Source organism: Phaseolus vulgaris, chromosome 7 (assembly GCF_000499845.2).
Source record: "Phaseolus vulgaris cultivar G19833 chromosome 7, P. vulgaris v2.0, whole genome shotgun sequence".
Classification (NCBI taxonomy): Eukaryota; Viridiplantae; Streptophyta; class Magnoliopsida; order Fabales; family Fabaceae; genus Phaseolus; species Phaseolus vulgaris.
The window spans coordinates 5,691,974-5,706,928 of NC_023753.2; the positions used below are offsets into that span (position 1 = coordinate 5,691,974).

General features: G+C 30.6%; 2 protein-coding genes and 1 long non-coding RNA gene across 4 annotated transcripts; 1 reads left to right on the forward strand and 2 right to left on the reverse strand.

Moving 5' to 3' along the window:
• The first annotated feature begins 828 nt into the window (after nucleotides 1-828).
• Nucleotides 829-3,562, forward strand: LOC137830758 (cytochrome P450 704C1-like). Of its 2 annotated transcripts, none has more exons than XM_068638272.1 (6): nucleotides 829-1,295; nucleotides 1,698-1,913; nucleotides 2,024-2,314; nucleotides 2,422-2,742; nucleotides 2,839-3,042; nucleotides 3,169-3,562. In XM_068638272.1, the coding sequence occupies exons 1-6, from the start codon at nucleotides 891-893 to the stop codon at nucleotides 3,352-3,354; spliced, it is 1,623 nt and encodes a 540-aa protein (XP_068494373.1). In that variant the 5' UTR covers nucleotides 829-890; the 3' UTR covers nucleotides 3,355-3,562. The 2 variants fall into 2 exon arrangements, with proteins under 2 accessions (XP_068494373.1, XP_068494374.1); XM_068638273.1 differs by having other exon boundaries at nucleotides 846-1,295; nucleotides 2,024-2,233.
• On the reverse strand, nucleotides 3,021-7,853 carry LOC137830761 (uncharacterized). Its single transcript, XR_011084256.1, has 2 exons — nucleotides 7,638-7,853; nucleotides 3,021-3,609 (listed from the first exon to the last, which is right to left on the reverse strand). It is a non-coding gene; the product is annotated as an uncharacterized lncRNA (long non-coding RNA).
• A 3,902-nt stretch (nucleotides 7,854-11,755) lies between these two features.
• Nucleotides 11,756-13,846, reverse strand: LOC137828333 (alpha-L-fucosidase 1-like). Its single transcript, XM_068634852.1, has 3 exons — nucleotides 13,143-13,846; nucleotides 12,820-13,059; nucleotides 11,756-12,525 (listed from the first exon to the last, which is right to left on the reverse strand). Exons 1-3 carry the CDS (start codon nucleotides 13,706-13,708, stop codon nucleotides 11,847-11,849), a joined length of 1,485 nt encoding a protein of 494 aa, XP_068490953.1. The 5' UTR covers nucleotides 13,709-13,846; the 3' UTR covers nucleotides 11,756-11,846.
• Between the last annotated feature and the right edge of the window lie 1,109 nt (nucleotides 13,847-14,955).

A 14,955-nucleotide genomic window follows, 5' to 3' on the forward strand; every position in this document is an offset into this window, starting at 1 on the left:
AATTATTTGTTTTTCTCCAAAAATATGATCCATCTGACTTGTCAATTATTTGTGGTTGTGTGGAAGATAACAAAATAATATTAAAAAGTCTGAAAACGTTGGAAAAAGGAAGCGTAAAGAAAAAGTAAAAAAAAGTTGGGTTCCACATCTTCTTTTTCTCTTGGAAATATTGATGAACTAAAAATTAAATATCTAATTTAATTTTGGATATTATCGATTTGTTTTTTCATGGAATGTGACAATATAGTTTATTGTAAAATCTTTCTTTTGTTCGAGTAAAATGTCAGTTTAAGTACTTTTAAATTGTACATTTAATAAAAATAAAAAAAATATATAAATAGAGAAGATCTTTAATTTTTTCTAAAAGTATTGATTGTTCATAACACATTGCTATTAAACAAAGAATAGAGATATGATAAATATATGATTGTTGATAAAAAAGAGAGTATAATATATAGCTTTGATAATATACTATTATTCTAATTTACATTTGACTAAATTTTGATTTTGCTTTTTTAAATTCTTGATCGGTAATTGTTTTTGCTATTTTTTAAGTAATCTTAGTTTTCATACTTTGAAAAATCTCAAATTTTCGGCAATTCTTTATTTTACATATATTTATTTGTTTCTAATTAATTAAATTGTGTTTAAATAATATTCTAAATAAATTTGTGAGATCAATGATTCAATCAAAGATTAATAAAAAAAATGAAGACATACAGAATTAAAAATTAAGTATTTTCTAAAATCAATTTCAAAATCACATAGAAAGTTATCAGAAAAACAGAATTATAATGGAGTCTTTATACTTCAATACAATTTTGTAATCATGAACTTTCGAATCATGAAGATGACTGATTTGACACATAGTCAAACTTCAATATGATTTCATGGAAATTTGCTTGCATCCACTGCACGTATATGGCCCCAGCTTGGATCGAAGTTCTTGTACACATTTTCAGGAAGAGAAAGAGAGATCGAAAGAGATGAAGCTCACAGATTTTCTCTTTGCACTGAAACCACTCTTTGCAACAGTAATAGCTGTTATCCTAGTTGCTACTATTATCAAAATCCATGGTGTTGGATTTTTTGACAAGAAAAGGAAGTACCATCCTGTTGCTGGCACAGTCATACACCAACTTTTCAACTTTACCAGACTTCTCGATTACATGATCGACTGTACAAACCAGAGCAAAACTTACAGGTTGCTGAGCTTCATCAGAAGTGAGGTCTACACAGCAAACCCTGTTAATATTGAGTATATCCTCTCCACAAATTTCTCAAACTACGGCAAGGTAACCATCATCTATGCATATTCCTTCAATTTGGTATCTTATTAAGCGCAAATTCTGTGATGTTTTTGATGCAAAAATGTCTAAAGATTCATTATGAGTAAATTATTAGGAGTTTGATTCTTATTGCTCTCAGAGTCTCATTCTTATTATTAAATATCACATTTCGGTTGAAGATATATTTGTATTCATTCATTATGGGTAAATATCATTTATCCTCATAGGGGAGGATAAAATCCTTAGGAAGCGTGTACAAAACCATTCTCAAGGTGGATTATGATCATAATATTCAAAACTTGATAACCAAATGATCAAGAACTGTAGGTATAGATAAATAAAAATATACAGACTTTTCCATATAGCCTTGCGTGTGATTTAGCCTCAAAAAGTCTTCATCTGTGGCAGGGTTGGTATCACCATAGTGTCTTGTCAGATTTTCTTGGAGATAGTATATTCACGGTGGATGGGGAGCAGTGGCGACATCAGAGAAAGGCAACAAGCTATCAGTTCTCAACAAAACTGTTGAGAGACTACAGCAATTCGGCGTTCAAATCTAATGCACTAAAACTTGCAGAGATAGTGTCTGAAGCTGCAATCTCAAATAATACTATTGAGATGCAGGTAAGATGTTATGTAGTGCAACTGTAGTGTACACAAAGCAAAGGTACAAAACCTTTCTGTTACTTCACAATCACAAATCACGGTCTCATCCGCTTCTTGCTTATTGGCAGGAATTGTTCATGGAAGCTACTCTAGATTCTGTATGCAAGGTTATCTTTGGTGTTGATCTGAACACCATGCGTGGAACCTATAATGAAGGCACGGAGTTTTCCAATGCTTTTGATGAAGCAAGTGTTGCTGTCATGTACCGGTATTTTAACTTTCTCTGGAGAATTATGCGATTCTTCAACATTGGATCAGAAGCAGTTCTTAGGAAAAGTGTAAGAGTGATGGATGAATTTGTTTATAAAGTAATCAGAAACAAGATTGAGCAAGCCCAAAACCTACAAGATAACTTACCCGTGAGCACAAAAACTAAAATACTAAAATTATGAATTACTAACTATTCTTAGTTGTGTTTTTTGTATAGGATTAGTACTAATTTGTTGGCAACCTGAATATTTAACAGGTGATGAAAGGAGACCTGTTGTCAAAGTTTATAGAATTGAAAGAAACTGATCCAAAGTACCTTAGAGACATTTCCTTGAGTTTTATCCTTGCAGGGAAAGATACAACAGCAATTACTCTTTCCTGGTTTCTTTATGAGGTTTGCAAGAACTCTGACGTGCAGGAAAAGATTGCAAAAGAAATTAGAGAGACAACTAATGTAGCAGCTGGATCAACCATTGATGAACTTGCAGCTAGAATAACTGAAGAGAATCTGGAAAAGATGCAGTACCTATATGCCTCATTGAATGAAACACTCAGGCTCCATCCAGCAGTTCCAGTGGTAATTAAGCTACATTACTTCGTTAACATTAATACACGAATCATTGTGAGTGATGAGTTTTTTATTTGACTAACCAATTTTATGATGCATTTCTAGCAAGGTAAGTTTTGTTTTTCAGATGACACGTTTCCAGATGGATTTAGCGTGAGGAAAGGTGATCTTGTGTCATTCCAACCATATGTGATGGGAAGGATGAAGTTCTTGTGGGGTGAAGATGCTGAGAAATTCAGGCCAGAGAGATGGCTTGATGAGAATGGAATTTTGAAGAAAGAAAGCCCTTTTAAGTTCACAGCTTTTCACGTAGGAGATTAAACCTTTTACTTTTGTTTATGCAATGAAATAAATAACCAGAAAATTTCTCATTTCATAGCATTTGTCCTCTAGAACTCAATAGAACTTGAGACTTACTGTGATATTGTGACACAGGCGGGTCCAAGAATTTGCCTGGGGAAGGAGTTTGCATACAGACAGATGAAAATATATTCTGCACTCCTCTTAGGTACTCACATCTTCAAACTGGCTGACGAAAACAAATCAGTGAAATACAGAATGATGCTTACTCTGCAAATTGAAGGTGGCTTGCACGTTTATGCTTCTCGGAGAGAGAAATAAGGGTCTTGCAGGAATCCACCCTCAAGTACAAAATAAAACAGAACATAAATATAAGCTTATATGCATGCTTCTCTGTTCCTTTCAAAGGTATAACGTAACATCAACTTATTTTTAAGTTGATAAGAACTTATTATGTACGTAGGTTGTTTGGTGTGGTTTTTACAACAATTTACAAGTGATAAACTTATGTACGTAGGAATTCACAATATTCTCTATCTTTAGATGCAACAACTGCATCTGTGTTCACCCCATGACCTGCATAAGCCATTAAAAATAATTAAGCTGCAAAACTTATATAATTAATGGATATAGCTCTCATATATATCAGCAACACTGAGGGAGTGAGGGCATAATGTTATAATTGATCATGCAAATTCTTGTGATGTTTTATCATTACTTCTAACAATGATGTAACTGGTGAGATATTTAAAAGACTAAAAAGACTTTAATACCTATTTCATACAATTGAACTAAAATTGCATATTTATGATGATTTAAGGATTCAATTGATAAAATTGATACATAAGAACAATCATCGTTACAATACTCAAGAGAACAAAAATGTAATTAGACATTTTTTTATACAATGTAAACTATTCGTGATATACTCGTGTTGCAAAATATTAGTGTAAATAAATATTATTTTTAATCGGTAGATTTTTATGTTAAGTATGATTTTTAGGTTAGTTTAAAAGTTAACTAGTTTATGCTAGATGATAAATTTTTTATTGGTTAGTTGTGCAACAAAATTCTTTATTTGTTTTTGGTAGAGAAAAGATAAAAAAAAAGTACGTTGTTAATACATATACTGTTTTTTTATAGACTATTAATAAATCTTAATCTCCATGCATAAATTAACAATCAATCAGAACTCATGCAATATGACTTTTATTTTTATATTAGTATAGGAAATTAAAAAAAGTTAATATATATATAGTTATTTTTATCACTTGACAAGCTAAAAAAATCTTTAAATTGTTAGTATATTCGTACATTATTTCCTCGTATTAGTGTATAGACATACATAGGTTTTTATTGATTAAACAACTTAATTCAAATATATGCATATCTTAGAGTATCTATATTTTCTAATAATTTTATTCTTAAATCAACATCACTAAAATAGTTTGAATATTACTACATTATAGTTAATAGTTTGTTATATTTTCCAGTTTGTGGAAATTAGATAGATACTTCTTGGCAACTTGGGACCCACTTTGTAGTGGCGCCTGCCCTTAGTCTTGTGATGGAGAAAAAAAACCCCACTCACACAACAGTCAGAGAAAGGTTGACTAAGAGGTCAACTGCAAATTTGGTGAATTATGTCATCACCAACATTATTTTTCATTTTAGTTCTTACACTATTTTTTTTTCTATATTTTGGTCTCTCTGTATGAAAAACGTTTCCGAATGAGTTCTTACTGTTTGTCAAATTAAATCTGATCTTATACTTAACACCTCTTTTGTTCTTACATCAAAGTTTTGATGCTTCGATTTGATTTTTACGTGATACAATTCTACGTATATTCCAGTCCTTTGATTTCATTTTCATTCTACACGCAAAATTTTATAACTTCATCAAATGATGGATATATGTAGTTGGTCATACATAAATTAAATTGTTGGAAATTTTCAATAGGATTGTTATTACAAGATTGAATATATCTTATATATGACACTTTCTTTTATCTTTTTGTGTTTATTAGTTAATTAACTTTCAATTTCGATCTTTCGTTTTGGATTGGATTGAGAGCGCACAAGAATATCTGAAACAAGTACTTTAAAATGTTTAAGTCAGATGAGTCTGAATTAAGGTATATGTAAAAGTCACAAGTTCATTACCTTACAAATTATAAGGATGTTTACCTCTTTATAGTCTTGGTTATGAGACTTCACCTACGGAAGAAGTTAAGGCAGAGACCTAAGTAGGTCCATATATTCCTAATCATGCTTTAAAGACATAATTGAGTTCTTTAGTCGCTAATCGCTTCAGTGTACTTTCTTTGGTTAGTTCGAGAAGTCGAATAATTCCTCTTAGTTGTTAACTACAGAATTTAGCTGAGATACCGTGAGGATTCGATTTCCACTTGGTCCAGTAATACAAAGACAAAACTATTAAAATTTAAACTAGTACATACTTTTTTGTTCCACATGTTTTAATAGAAACACACTATTTGACCTCCATGTATAATGCTCAAGAATCAAAAATATATTTTGTTTTCTTGAATGCGATTCTTGCATGTGGCTCAACTTATGAAGATGTTGAGTATTAGATTCTATTCCAATAAATAATAGGAACGTTCTACACTTATCCAAAATATTTTAGAGACATGTATATCATAAGTTTTCCAAGTTTGCAAGATGATGAGTAGATGTGATTTATTTGAATAAGTGGATAACTAGTTCTTCTTGTGAGTTGAAGTCCCAAATCAAGTAAAAAATATATAAAAAGAATAATATATATATATATATATATAATCACAATCTTATTATTTTAAGATTTTGGATTGAATGTGGTATCATGGTCTCTTACATGAATTTGTCTCATGATTTACTTTTCTCAAACCTTCCTAACGTCTCTTCTAAAAAAAACAAAAAACCTAATAAATGCTATTGGATATCAATGTGGATTTGATGAAAAATGCTTTTGAGAGAGAATTTGTTAGGATTAAAGTGTAATTAGAGTTTCAAACTTGGTAAAAACTATGCAAGAAGAAAAACACAAAGAAAAAAGAACCACAAACATATTTTTCATTTCCTTTAAGGTTTTGGGTTATAGATAAATTCATACTATTCTGTGTTGAATAAATCAACTCTCAAATGACAGAACTTTTCTATAACTACCATTTGAGCACCAACATTGGAAATGGAGAGAGGCTGACTAAGAGAAAGAAGAACTCTCTAGTTGAGCCCATTATAGTCGAAGACGCTAATCCTGTCCAGACTAATCAATTAGAGCATATGCTTATGCCAATCATAGCATCAAGTCCCACTCCTAACCTCACTCTCCAAACTCATCAATCACCACCACCTCGTAGCTCACCACAAAGTTCTCTCCAAGGGAGGAAGTTCATCGCTTTTTTTATAAAGAGTAAGGAATGTCCCTTGAATCAGGCGGATGATGAAGATGATGAATATATGAGTTTGTTAGCTGTGGGTTTATTACGATACATCAAAATAGATGGAAAACCAAGTTTAGGGTGTAGGGGGAACCTTTCCAAGTGAGCATGACACAGAGATGCCAAACTATGTGGTCAAGAGACTAAAACATGTCGTGATCTTGTCATTTTTATTTGTTGTTGATTTCCTAGTTTTAAGGAGTCAGTTAAGAAACTTTAGGTGCTTTGTTTTCCTTATTTGTGTTCATGGCCTATTCCTAGGACCATGTTGTTATTGAGAAATTATTCTTTAAGTTTTATAAATTGTAATGTTTCTGGTTTTTAAATAAAATAGATCTTCATCTTTGTCCTTTATTCTTTTGAAAAATCCTAACAAATTGTATCTCTAGCTCTTTTGTTATGGGGCCTTTAAAATGGATTCTGAAATATAAATTGTAACGTTTATGGTTTTTAAATAAATCAAATCTTCATCTTTCCACTTTATTTTCTTGAAAAAAATTACAACACGGAGGATAGCTTAGACTCGGCTGAGATGGTGATGGTGGTGAAGAAGAGTATGACATTAATTTATCATTGGAAGAAAATTGTTTTCGGTAATGTTTGCTAAGGTGTTGGGTGCATCAAGGATTTGGAGAAGTTCTTGGGTAAAATAGGAACAAACTTTTTCTTCCAAGGTGAAGGAGCTTGATGAGTAGAAGGCTACAGACAACAAAGAGACTCTAATGTGTGTGTGTTTTGAGGTTCTTTATGATTGAAGAAAGATCTATATCTTCTTTATTTGAATAAGAGGAGATGATATTTTATTATAAGCTAGAGTGACGTAAAAGAAATTTAATCAAAACCGTTCAGTGGCAACAAATATTCTTACTAGAAGTAAAACATAGTTAATGATGAGTCGTAGAGAGAGTAAAGTCTCATTTCCAAAAAAACAGAGTTCTCCAATGGTTCTCTAATCAGAAGCAAGAACTAATCAGAAGCAAGATTGAGTAGATCCAAAAGCTACAAAGAAAATTATCATGTGAGCGCAACTACTAAATTTTTTGCTTACTATTCTTGATTTCATAGAATTAATACTAACTTGTTGGCAACGCGAAAATTTTACAGGTGATGAAAGGAGACATTTTATCATGGTTTATAGAGTTGAAAGAAACTGATACAGAATACCTTAGAGACGTTTCTTGCAGGGAAAGATACAAGCTCTGTTACTCTTTCCTGGTTTCTTTACGAACTTTGCAAGCTTCAATTGCGCAAGAAATTAGAGAGGCAATAGATGTAGTAGCTGGATCAATCATTGATGAACACATCTAGAGTAAGTGAAGAAAACATAGCAAAAATGAAGTATTGTTTTTCAGATGACACGTGGACGAATGGATTTAGTGTGAAACAAAGTGACTTCGTGTCGTTCAAAGTATATGGCGTGCGACGGATGAAAATGTTGTGGTGGTGAAGATTCTGAGAAATTCAGGCCAGAGAGACGCCTTGATGGAAATGGAATTTTGAAGAAAGCAATTTTAAGTATTTTACTGTGTGAATTTTAAAGTGTTATTGTGTCCTTTAAATGTCTTTTGTACGGTAGTGATAAATTACATTAGCGAAAATGTTTTATTAACCCCTTTTGTAACATTGGGAGGGATATGGCACTGGAGAGCTTTTGTAATTTTGATGGAAGTGATGTGACATTGAGAGTATTTTTGTAAGAATGTAGGGGTTTAGCGTTTGAGTGCGGTGCGAAGAGTTTCGAACGAAAGGGAGAAAGAAGCAGCGAGAAGTACGAACTAAACCGTAGAACAAGCGAAGCACAAACCATACTTTTTTTCGGTGTAGAGCGTTGAAAATCAGGTAAACATCTTTTCTTGTGCGGTCGTTGTTGCTTCTTTGTTTGTTGTTCAAGTGTTCAACGTTGTTGGACCATATATTACACTGGTTGGATGACTTAATTGGTGTAATACGGACCATATATTTCACCTATGGCATGACACTCATCCTACCAGAACTGGTTACCCAACCACAAGTTCCTCCACATGTACTGACACAAGCAAAACTGGTTACCGGTGTGCCTGTAAGTGGTTACTTTTGTGGCGTTTATGACTACCCTCTCCTCATGAAAAAATTCATTTTTTTTAATATGGGTCATATATTTCACCGGTGTAATATGGGTCATATATTATACCCATGGCAGAACTGGACACCCACCCTACCAAAACTGTTTACTCAGCCACACTTTTCTCCACATGTACTGGCACACGCAAAACTGGTTACTCGTGTGCTTGTAAGTGGTTACTTCTGTGACGTTTATGGTCATCCATTCTTCATGAAAAAAATTCAAAAAGTTTTTGAATATGGGTCATATTACACCGGTTAGATGGCTTAACCAGTGTAATATGGGCCATATATTACACCCATGACAAAATTGGACCCCCACCCTACGAGAACTAGTTATCTAACCACATTTTCCTCCACATGTACTAGCATATGCAAAACTGGTTATTCGTGTGCCTATAAGTGGTCACTTTTGTGACGTTTATGGCCACCCGAAAAAAAATAAAAAAGTTTTTGAATATGGACCATATATTACATGGGTTTGATGGCTTAATCGACATAATATGGCCATTCTGAGTAAAAAAATATATTACACTGGTTGTTACTAAGAATCGATGTAATATTTTTTTTTTTACCCTATTTTGAAGTTTGCGCATCACTACTCATTCGCGCTATTACCCTATTTTGAACTTGCCACGTCACCAAACCATGTCATTGTTACGTATCAAATATGTATTATTGTGTCGACAATCTCAATATATCATGATTCTTAAATTAATTACATACATTTCAGTTTTTTTATCCATAAAAATACTCCTTTGTACCTAAATATGAGAAAATTAAGATTTGTATTTATTTAAGATTTTAAATATTTTAAATATTTTAAATATTTTAAAATTTTTATAATTTTAAATTTTTATTTATATAGGACATTATATATTTAAGATTTAAATTTATTTAAGATTTTGAATATTTTAGAAATTTTATATATTTTTTATTTTTATTTAAATAAAAAATTAAATAATTTAGGATTTATGTTTATATAGAATTTTAAATAGTTTAGGAATTTTATATATTTTATATATTTATTTAAATAGGAAATTAAATAATTTAGAATTTGTATTTATTTAAAATTTTCAATATTTTAAAAAAATTATATAATTCATATTTTTATTTAAATAGGATATTAAATCATTTAAGATTTGTATTTTTTTAATTTAAAAAATTTATCTATTTTATATTTTTATTTAAATAGAAGATTAAATAATTAGGATTTGTATTTATTTTAGATTTTGAATAATTTTGAAATTTTATTTATTTCATATTTTTATTCAAATAGTACATTCAATAATTTAGAATTTTTATTTATTTAAAATTTTAAATATTTTATACATTTTATATATATCAAATTTTTATTTAAATAGAATATTAAATAATTAAAGATTTATATTTATTTAAGATTTTGAATATGTTAAAAAATTAACATATTTCAAATTTTTATTTAAATAAAAAATTAAATATTTTCTATAGCAATCATAAATATCTTCCCACAATTTTATATAATTCATATTTTTTTATAAATATAATTCTTAAATAGTACCACCGCAAATAATATTTTAAATAAAAACAACTATAATCCACACAAAAAATCAATTAAAATAATTTTGTAATAATTTTTAAATAAAAAGATAAATTTCTAATTTTATACGTTTATCAATTTAAAAATGTAATTTTAATCCCACATATTATATTGTTCATAAATTTCCATATATTTTTTACTATTTATCTTAATTCAACCAATTTGACTTTCTTCGTATAAAAGAATAAATAAGAAGAAACATATCGCTTTGGTGTTATGGCGAATCTGTGGAGTTTGTGCCCCAATGCAAATTAGAGTAAAACAAGGAACAATGTTACTTTGGTATCTGTGGGTTAATTTGTCGTTTAGTAGGTTACATGTAAAATCCAAATCCATGTTCTGAACCACAATTCGCAAAATCCAATTATTTTATCTTGTTCTCTAAGGTCATGTGACGATAAAGCAAGATGTATCAAGATCCCAAAGAGACGTGAAGATAAAAGAGTCTTATATATGATCAACCGCAACCGCAACCGCAAGTATTAATTATATTTTTATTTTTAATTGATAATTAATTATAATAAAGTTATTCTGTATAATTAATTATATTTTTATTTTTAATTGATAATTAATTATAATAAAGTTATTCATAAGGCTTGTTTTTTATATGATAGTCTCCCTGTCATAAGTGATTATCTTTTGCCATAATCAAATGTATGATTTTATTGAAATGATAATTGGACATCTCTATGCCATTATGATGAGTAAATGTTATATGGGATATTAAATGGTGATCCTTATTTATATATTTATATATGTGATGGGTATAGTAAAGTTTTTGTGTAACTATGTTAATATTGTATGTTTTTTTTTAAGATAATTAGTTATCTTTATGTCATAATGTAGAGTTATAAATGTATTTTTTTAAATATAATTGATTATTTTTTTATTAATAATAATTATGCGTCATGTTGATATTAAATGATGCTTCATGTTTGTAAAAGTGGTAATCTTAATATGGATTTTTCTACAACTTTGTTAACACATCTAAACATACTATTGACATCTAAACATACTATGAAGTTCAATCTCAATACATCTTTTGGTAGTGTTCATTAAATAATGTTTTAATTATAAATAATTAAAGTAAAAAAAAATCATTTTTCTTTTTAATTATTTTTACATATAAAGATAAATTTGTAATCTTACTTTTTATCAATTAAAAAAAAATAATTATATTACTCACAAATTTTCATAATTCTTACTTTCTACTTTATTTATTTTACTTTCTACTTTATTTATTTTAATCTAAACAATATGTAGGCTAATATTTGTCATAAAGTTTATGGCACTAAGCTGAAGTTTGGCAGTTGATTTTGTAATATATATATGTATATATATATATATATATATATATATTTATTATGTTTAAAATACTTATGAGAAATTCAAAAAGTGAATCCAATGCTATTAAATGTATCTTTGATACAATTAACTGACTCTATAAGGCCTCGATAGGATATTAAATAAGTAGCTTTATAAGAATCTGATAAGATATTAAAGAAATCGAATAAAAAAGTTCAACTTCCGATAATAACACCAGGATGACCCATCTAAAATTTCAATTTATGATAAAAGAAAGGAAGAACAGTGGATGCAGAAATTAGAAGAAAGAAAATTTATTTTCTGTTCTTTACCAACAGAACAATATTTGAATATTTTTCTTAAGGCTAATTTGATGCAGTTATGGTAGTTCAGGTGACAGTAAATTTAGAGTGCGAAAAGGGATCAAAATACAATCCAATAGAAGAAATAAGAGGCAGTGCTCTTGTTTGTGTGATTGTGATCCTCACAACACGAGCATGCACCTCACCAGCATCAAGCCTATGAAGCCTCTTGTAACCCACTGTTGTTGCTTCCACCATTAATTTACCATCCACATAGATTTGATGCCCTTTGATCCTTTGACCAAGTCCAATTGCTTCTTGTATTGCAATCACGTTGAATCTCAACAAATTCCCTTCCCTTGCCCAGATTTCAATCCAATGCTCCTTTTCACCACCATCATCCTCTGGGGCCCAATAGGACCACAAGTGGTCACTGTCTACCATGTTCTCTGCTCCAAAACCCATTCTTTCACTACTAACTTTAATAGAACCATCTTCAGCAAGATTGTGATGAAAAATAGTGTCAATTGCACTTCTAAACTCTTTTAATCTCTGAGCATCAACATCAGTTATAAGGCCAGTTTTATTTGGAGGCACATTGAGAAGTAGCACACAATTTCTTCCAACTGAATTGTAATAAACATCAAGCAACAGGCTCAGCTTTTTTGGTGATTCTGACTTGTGCCAAAACCATCCCGGTCTAATTGAGATATCACATTCCGCTGGCACCCAATCTGTCCCTTTTGGATCACCACTCCTCAAATACCTGCATTGCATAACAAAATGCCCTGTTTCGTTAAATCACCCCACCAACTAAATCTTCATCATAATAAGAGAAAAATTGCTGTAGCCTTGGTGGGTCTCTATCATTTCGAGAGATTTCATCTTTATGAAGGACAAGTTTGGTACCAAATTATAATAAGCATATATCAAAAAGCTTTTCTTAGCCTGCAATAAAGCTTGACCTTTCGTACATTATCACTATTCTAGTTCAGTGCAACTAACAAAGTGAAAAGGTGACACTTTTTCAAAGAGTGCTTTGCTTAGAAGCAGAACTTACCGAGTGATGTTAGGATTTCCAATCGACAAAGAGGTTCGATTTATGGTAGACCAACATGTGTATCCTGCAGAACCGGTTTCTTCTCCCACCCACCTTACATCAGGACCGGCATCGGAGAAGATATTGATGGAACTCTGCAACTCCTTCACCATAGAAAACCAATCTGAAAAGTAATAGGACATATTTTTTGCCTTGGGACCCTTTGCTCCATCGAACCAAATCTCTCTGACATTTTGATACCTAAAAAGGCATGACACACCATAAAGGTTTTAAACACGCATCAAACAGGAATTATGAAACACAGTAGTAGAGTGGGAACTCACTTCTTGAGCAACTCTTGCAATTGAGCCAAGTAATATTGGTTGTAAAGCAAATCATTACCATATCTAGGATCATGTCTATCCCAAGGTGAAAGGTAGATCCCTACATCAATTCCCTGTGCAGTGGCTGCATTGACAAAGTCTTGAACAACATCACCCTTGCCACCTTGCCATGGGCTGCTGATGACAGAATGGTCAGTGTACTTGGAAGGCCAAAGGCAGAAGCCATCATGGTGTTTAGCAGTTAGTATCATCAATGAAATTCCTGCATCTGCTGCCACAGTGGCCCACTGGGTGGTGTTGAGCCCTGTGGGATTGAAGATTGCCGGGTTTTCCTTGCCAGTACCCCATTCTTTATCAGTGAATGTGTTGACACCAAAGTGAAGGAACATTACGATTTCCCTTTGTTGCCATTTAATCTGGGAATATGTTGGGAGAGGGAGAATTGGCAAAGGGGGTACTGGGGTCTGCACACTCCCAGAAGTACAAAATCTGAGTTGTTGGAATAGGAGTGTGAATATAATGAAGAGAGAAGACCACCATAGCCTAAGTCTAACCATCATGCTCATATTCTTCTGCTACTTCTCATTAGTTACTGCTATATATACTCTACCGGCAATGCTCACAGAAAACGGATGTCTCAAAGACTAATTTATTCTGATAATTGTTACACGTTTTACTTTTCCCTTTTTTTGTCTTCTACTCCTACTAAAGTTATTAATACTCATATTTAATATAGTGATATTTATTAAGAAGTGATTATAAGATTTAATTTACACAGGTTATTATTTTGAGCCGATGTGATATATTTAATATATTTTCTATAGACTTTTCTTGTATGTAAGACAGTATTACGTCACCAAATATTTGATAGAATAAACTTGAAATAATTTGAAATGATTTTGATATAAGAAATGTAATTTTAACTATAACTCAAGTAAAACTTGTTTATAAGAAGACTCAATCTTTATCTCTAATTAATGTTTGTTGAAAAATATATTTTCACGTCTTATATGGTGATATTTTTAATATTTTTTAGTATTGTTAAAAATATATTATTTAAAAAAATAAATTACATATTACTATAATAAATTAATAATAATTATAATTATAAAATTAGTATTAATATTATCACAATTTTTTAGTGATAAATGATAAAATAAATATTATATAAAGATAAAATTGAGAAAAAAAAAACAGGAGAATAATCGTCTTTATATAGGTATATAGACGTTGATAAGAATATGTTATTAAGAATGGAAGTATTAACTGGGCTAAGGAGTTTATAATGGAGCAATGACATAAAGAAAAGATTCCATTTTGCTTTAAGTTTGATTGGGGTCCCAACTTTTTCTCTCTTCTGAATGATGATCAGACTATGAGTTCCAATTATTCACAATACTACTCACGAGCCAAAAGCTACCTTCTGCAACCACCTTTCATTTTTTTTGCGTCAATTTAGAAGCTGTCATCCAGTAAGATATAAACTTTACTTTAATATATTATTATGTAACTAATTATCCTTGTATTTTACAATAAATTTTACATATTTATAACTGTATTTTTAGGTACTTTAATATATTATTATATAATTAATTATTATTGTATTTTACAATAAAATTTAACTTTGTATTTTTATATACATGTATTGTATTTTTAGGTTAGTATGTAAGAAATAAAAAGTATAATTTTTTTCCAGATCACAGAATTTTATAGCCAAATTATGATTTTGGCTTTATCCAATCATCACTTTTCAATACCTTCAAAATACATATCAAAAATCTTTTTCAAAGAAAGAGACACTCTCCCACAGATA

Bases quoted from the DNA above. Each gene is read 5' to 3' on its own strand.
- LOC137830758 (XM_068638272.1), top strand. From the start codon at position 891: ATGGAAATTTGCTTGCATCCACTGCACGTATATGGCCCCAGCTTGGAT. The intron at 1,296-1,697 runs GTAACCATCATC...CATCTGTGGCAG, and splicing joins ATTTCTCAAACTACGGCAAG to GGTTGGTATCACCATAGTGT. The intron at 2,743-2,838 runs GTAATTAAGCTA...ATGCATTTCTAG, and splicing joins TCCATCCAGCAGTTCCAGTG to CAAGGTAAGTTTTGTTTTTC.
- LOC137828333 (XM_068634852.1), bottom strand. From the start codon at position 13,708: ATGAGCATGATGGTTAGACTTAGGCTATGGTGGTCTTCTCTCTTCATT. The intron at 13,060-13,142 runs GTGAGTTCCCAC...ATGCCTTTTTAG, and splicing joins TTGCAAGAGTTGCTCAAGAA to GTATCAAAATGTCAGAGAGA. The intron at 12,526-12,819 runs GTAAGTTCTGCT...TATGCAATGCAG, and splicing joins GGAAATCCTAACATCACTCG to GTATTTGAGGAGTGGTGATC.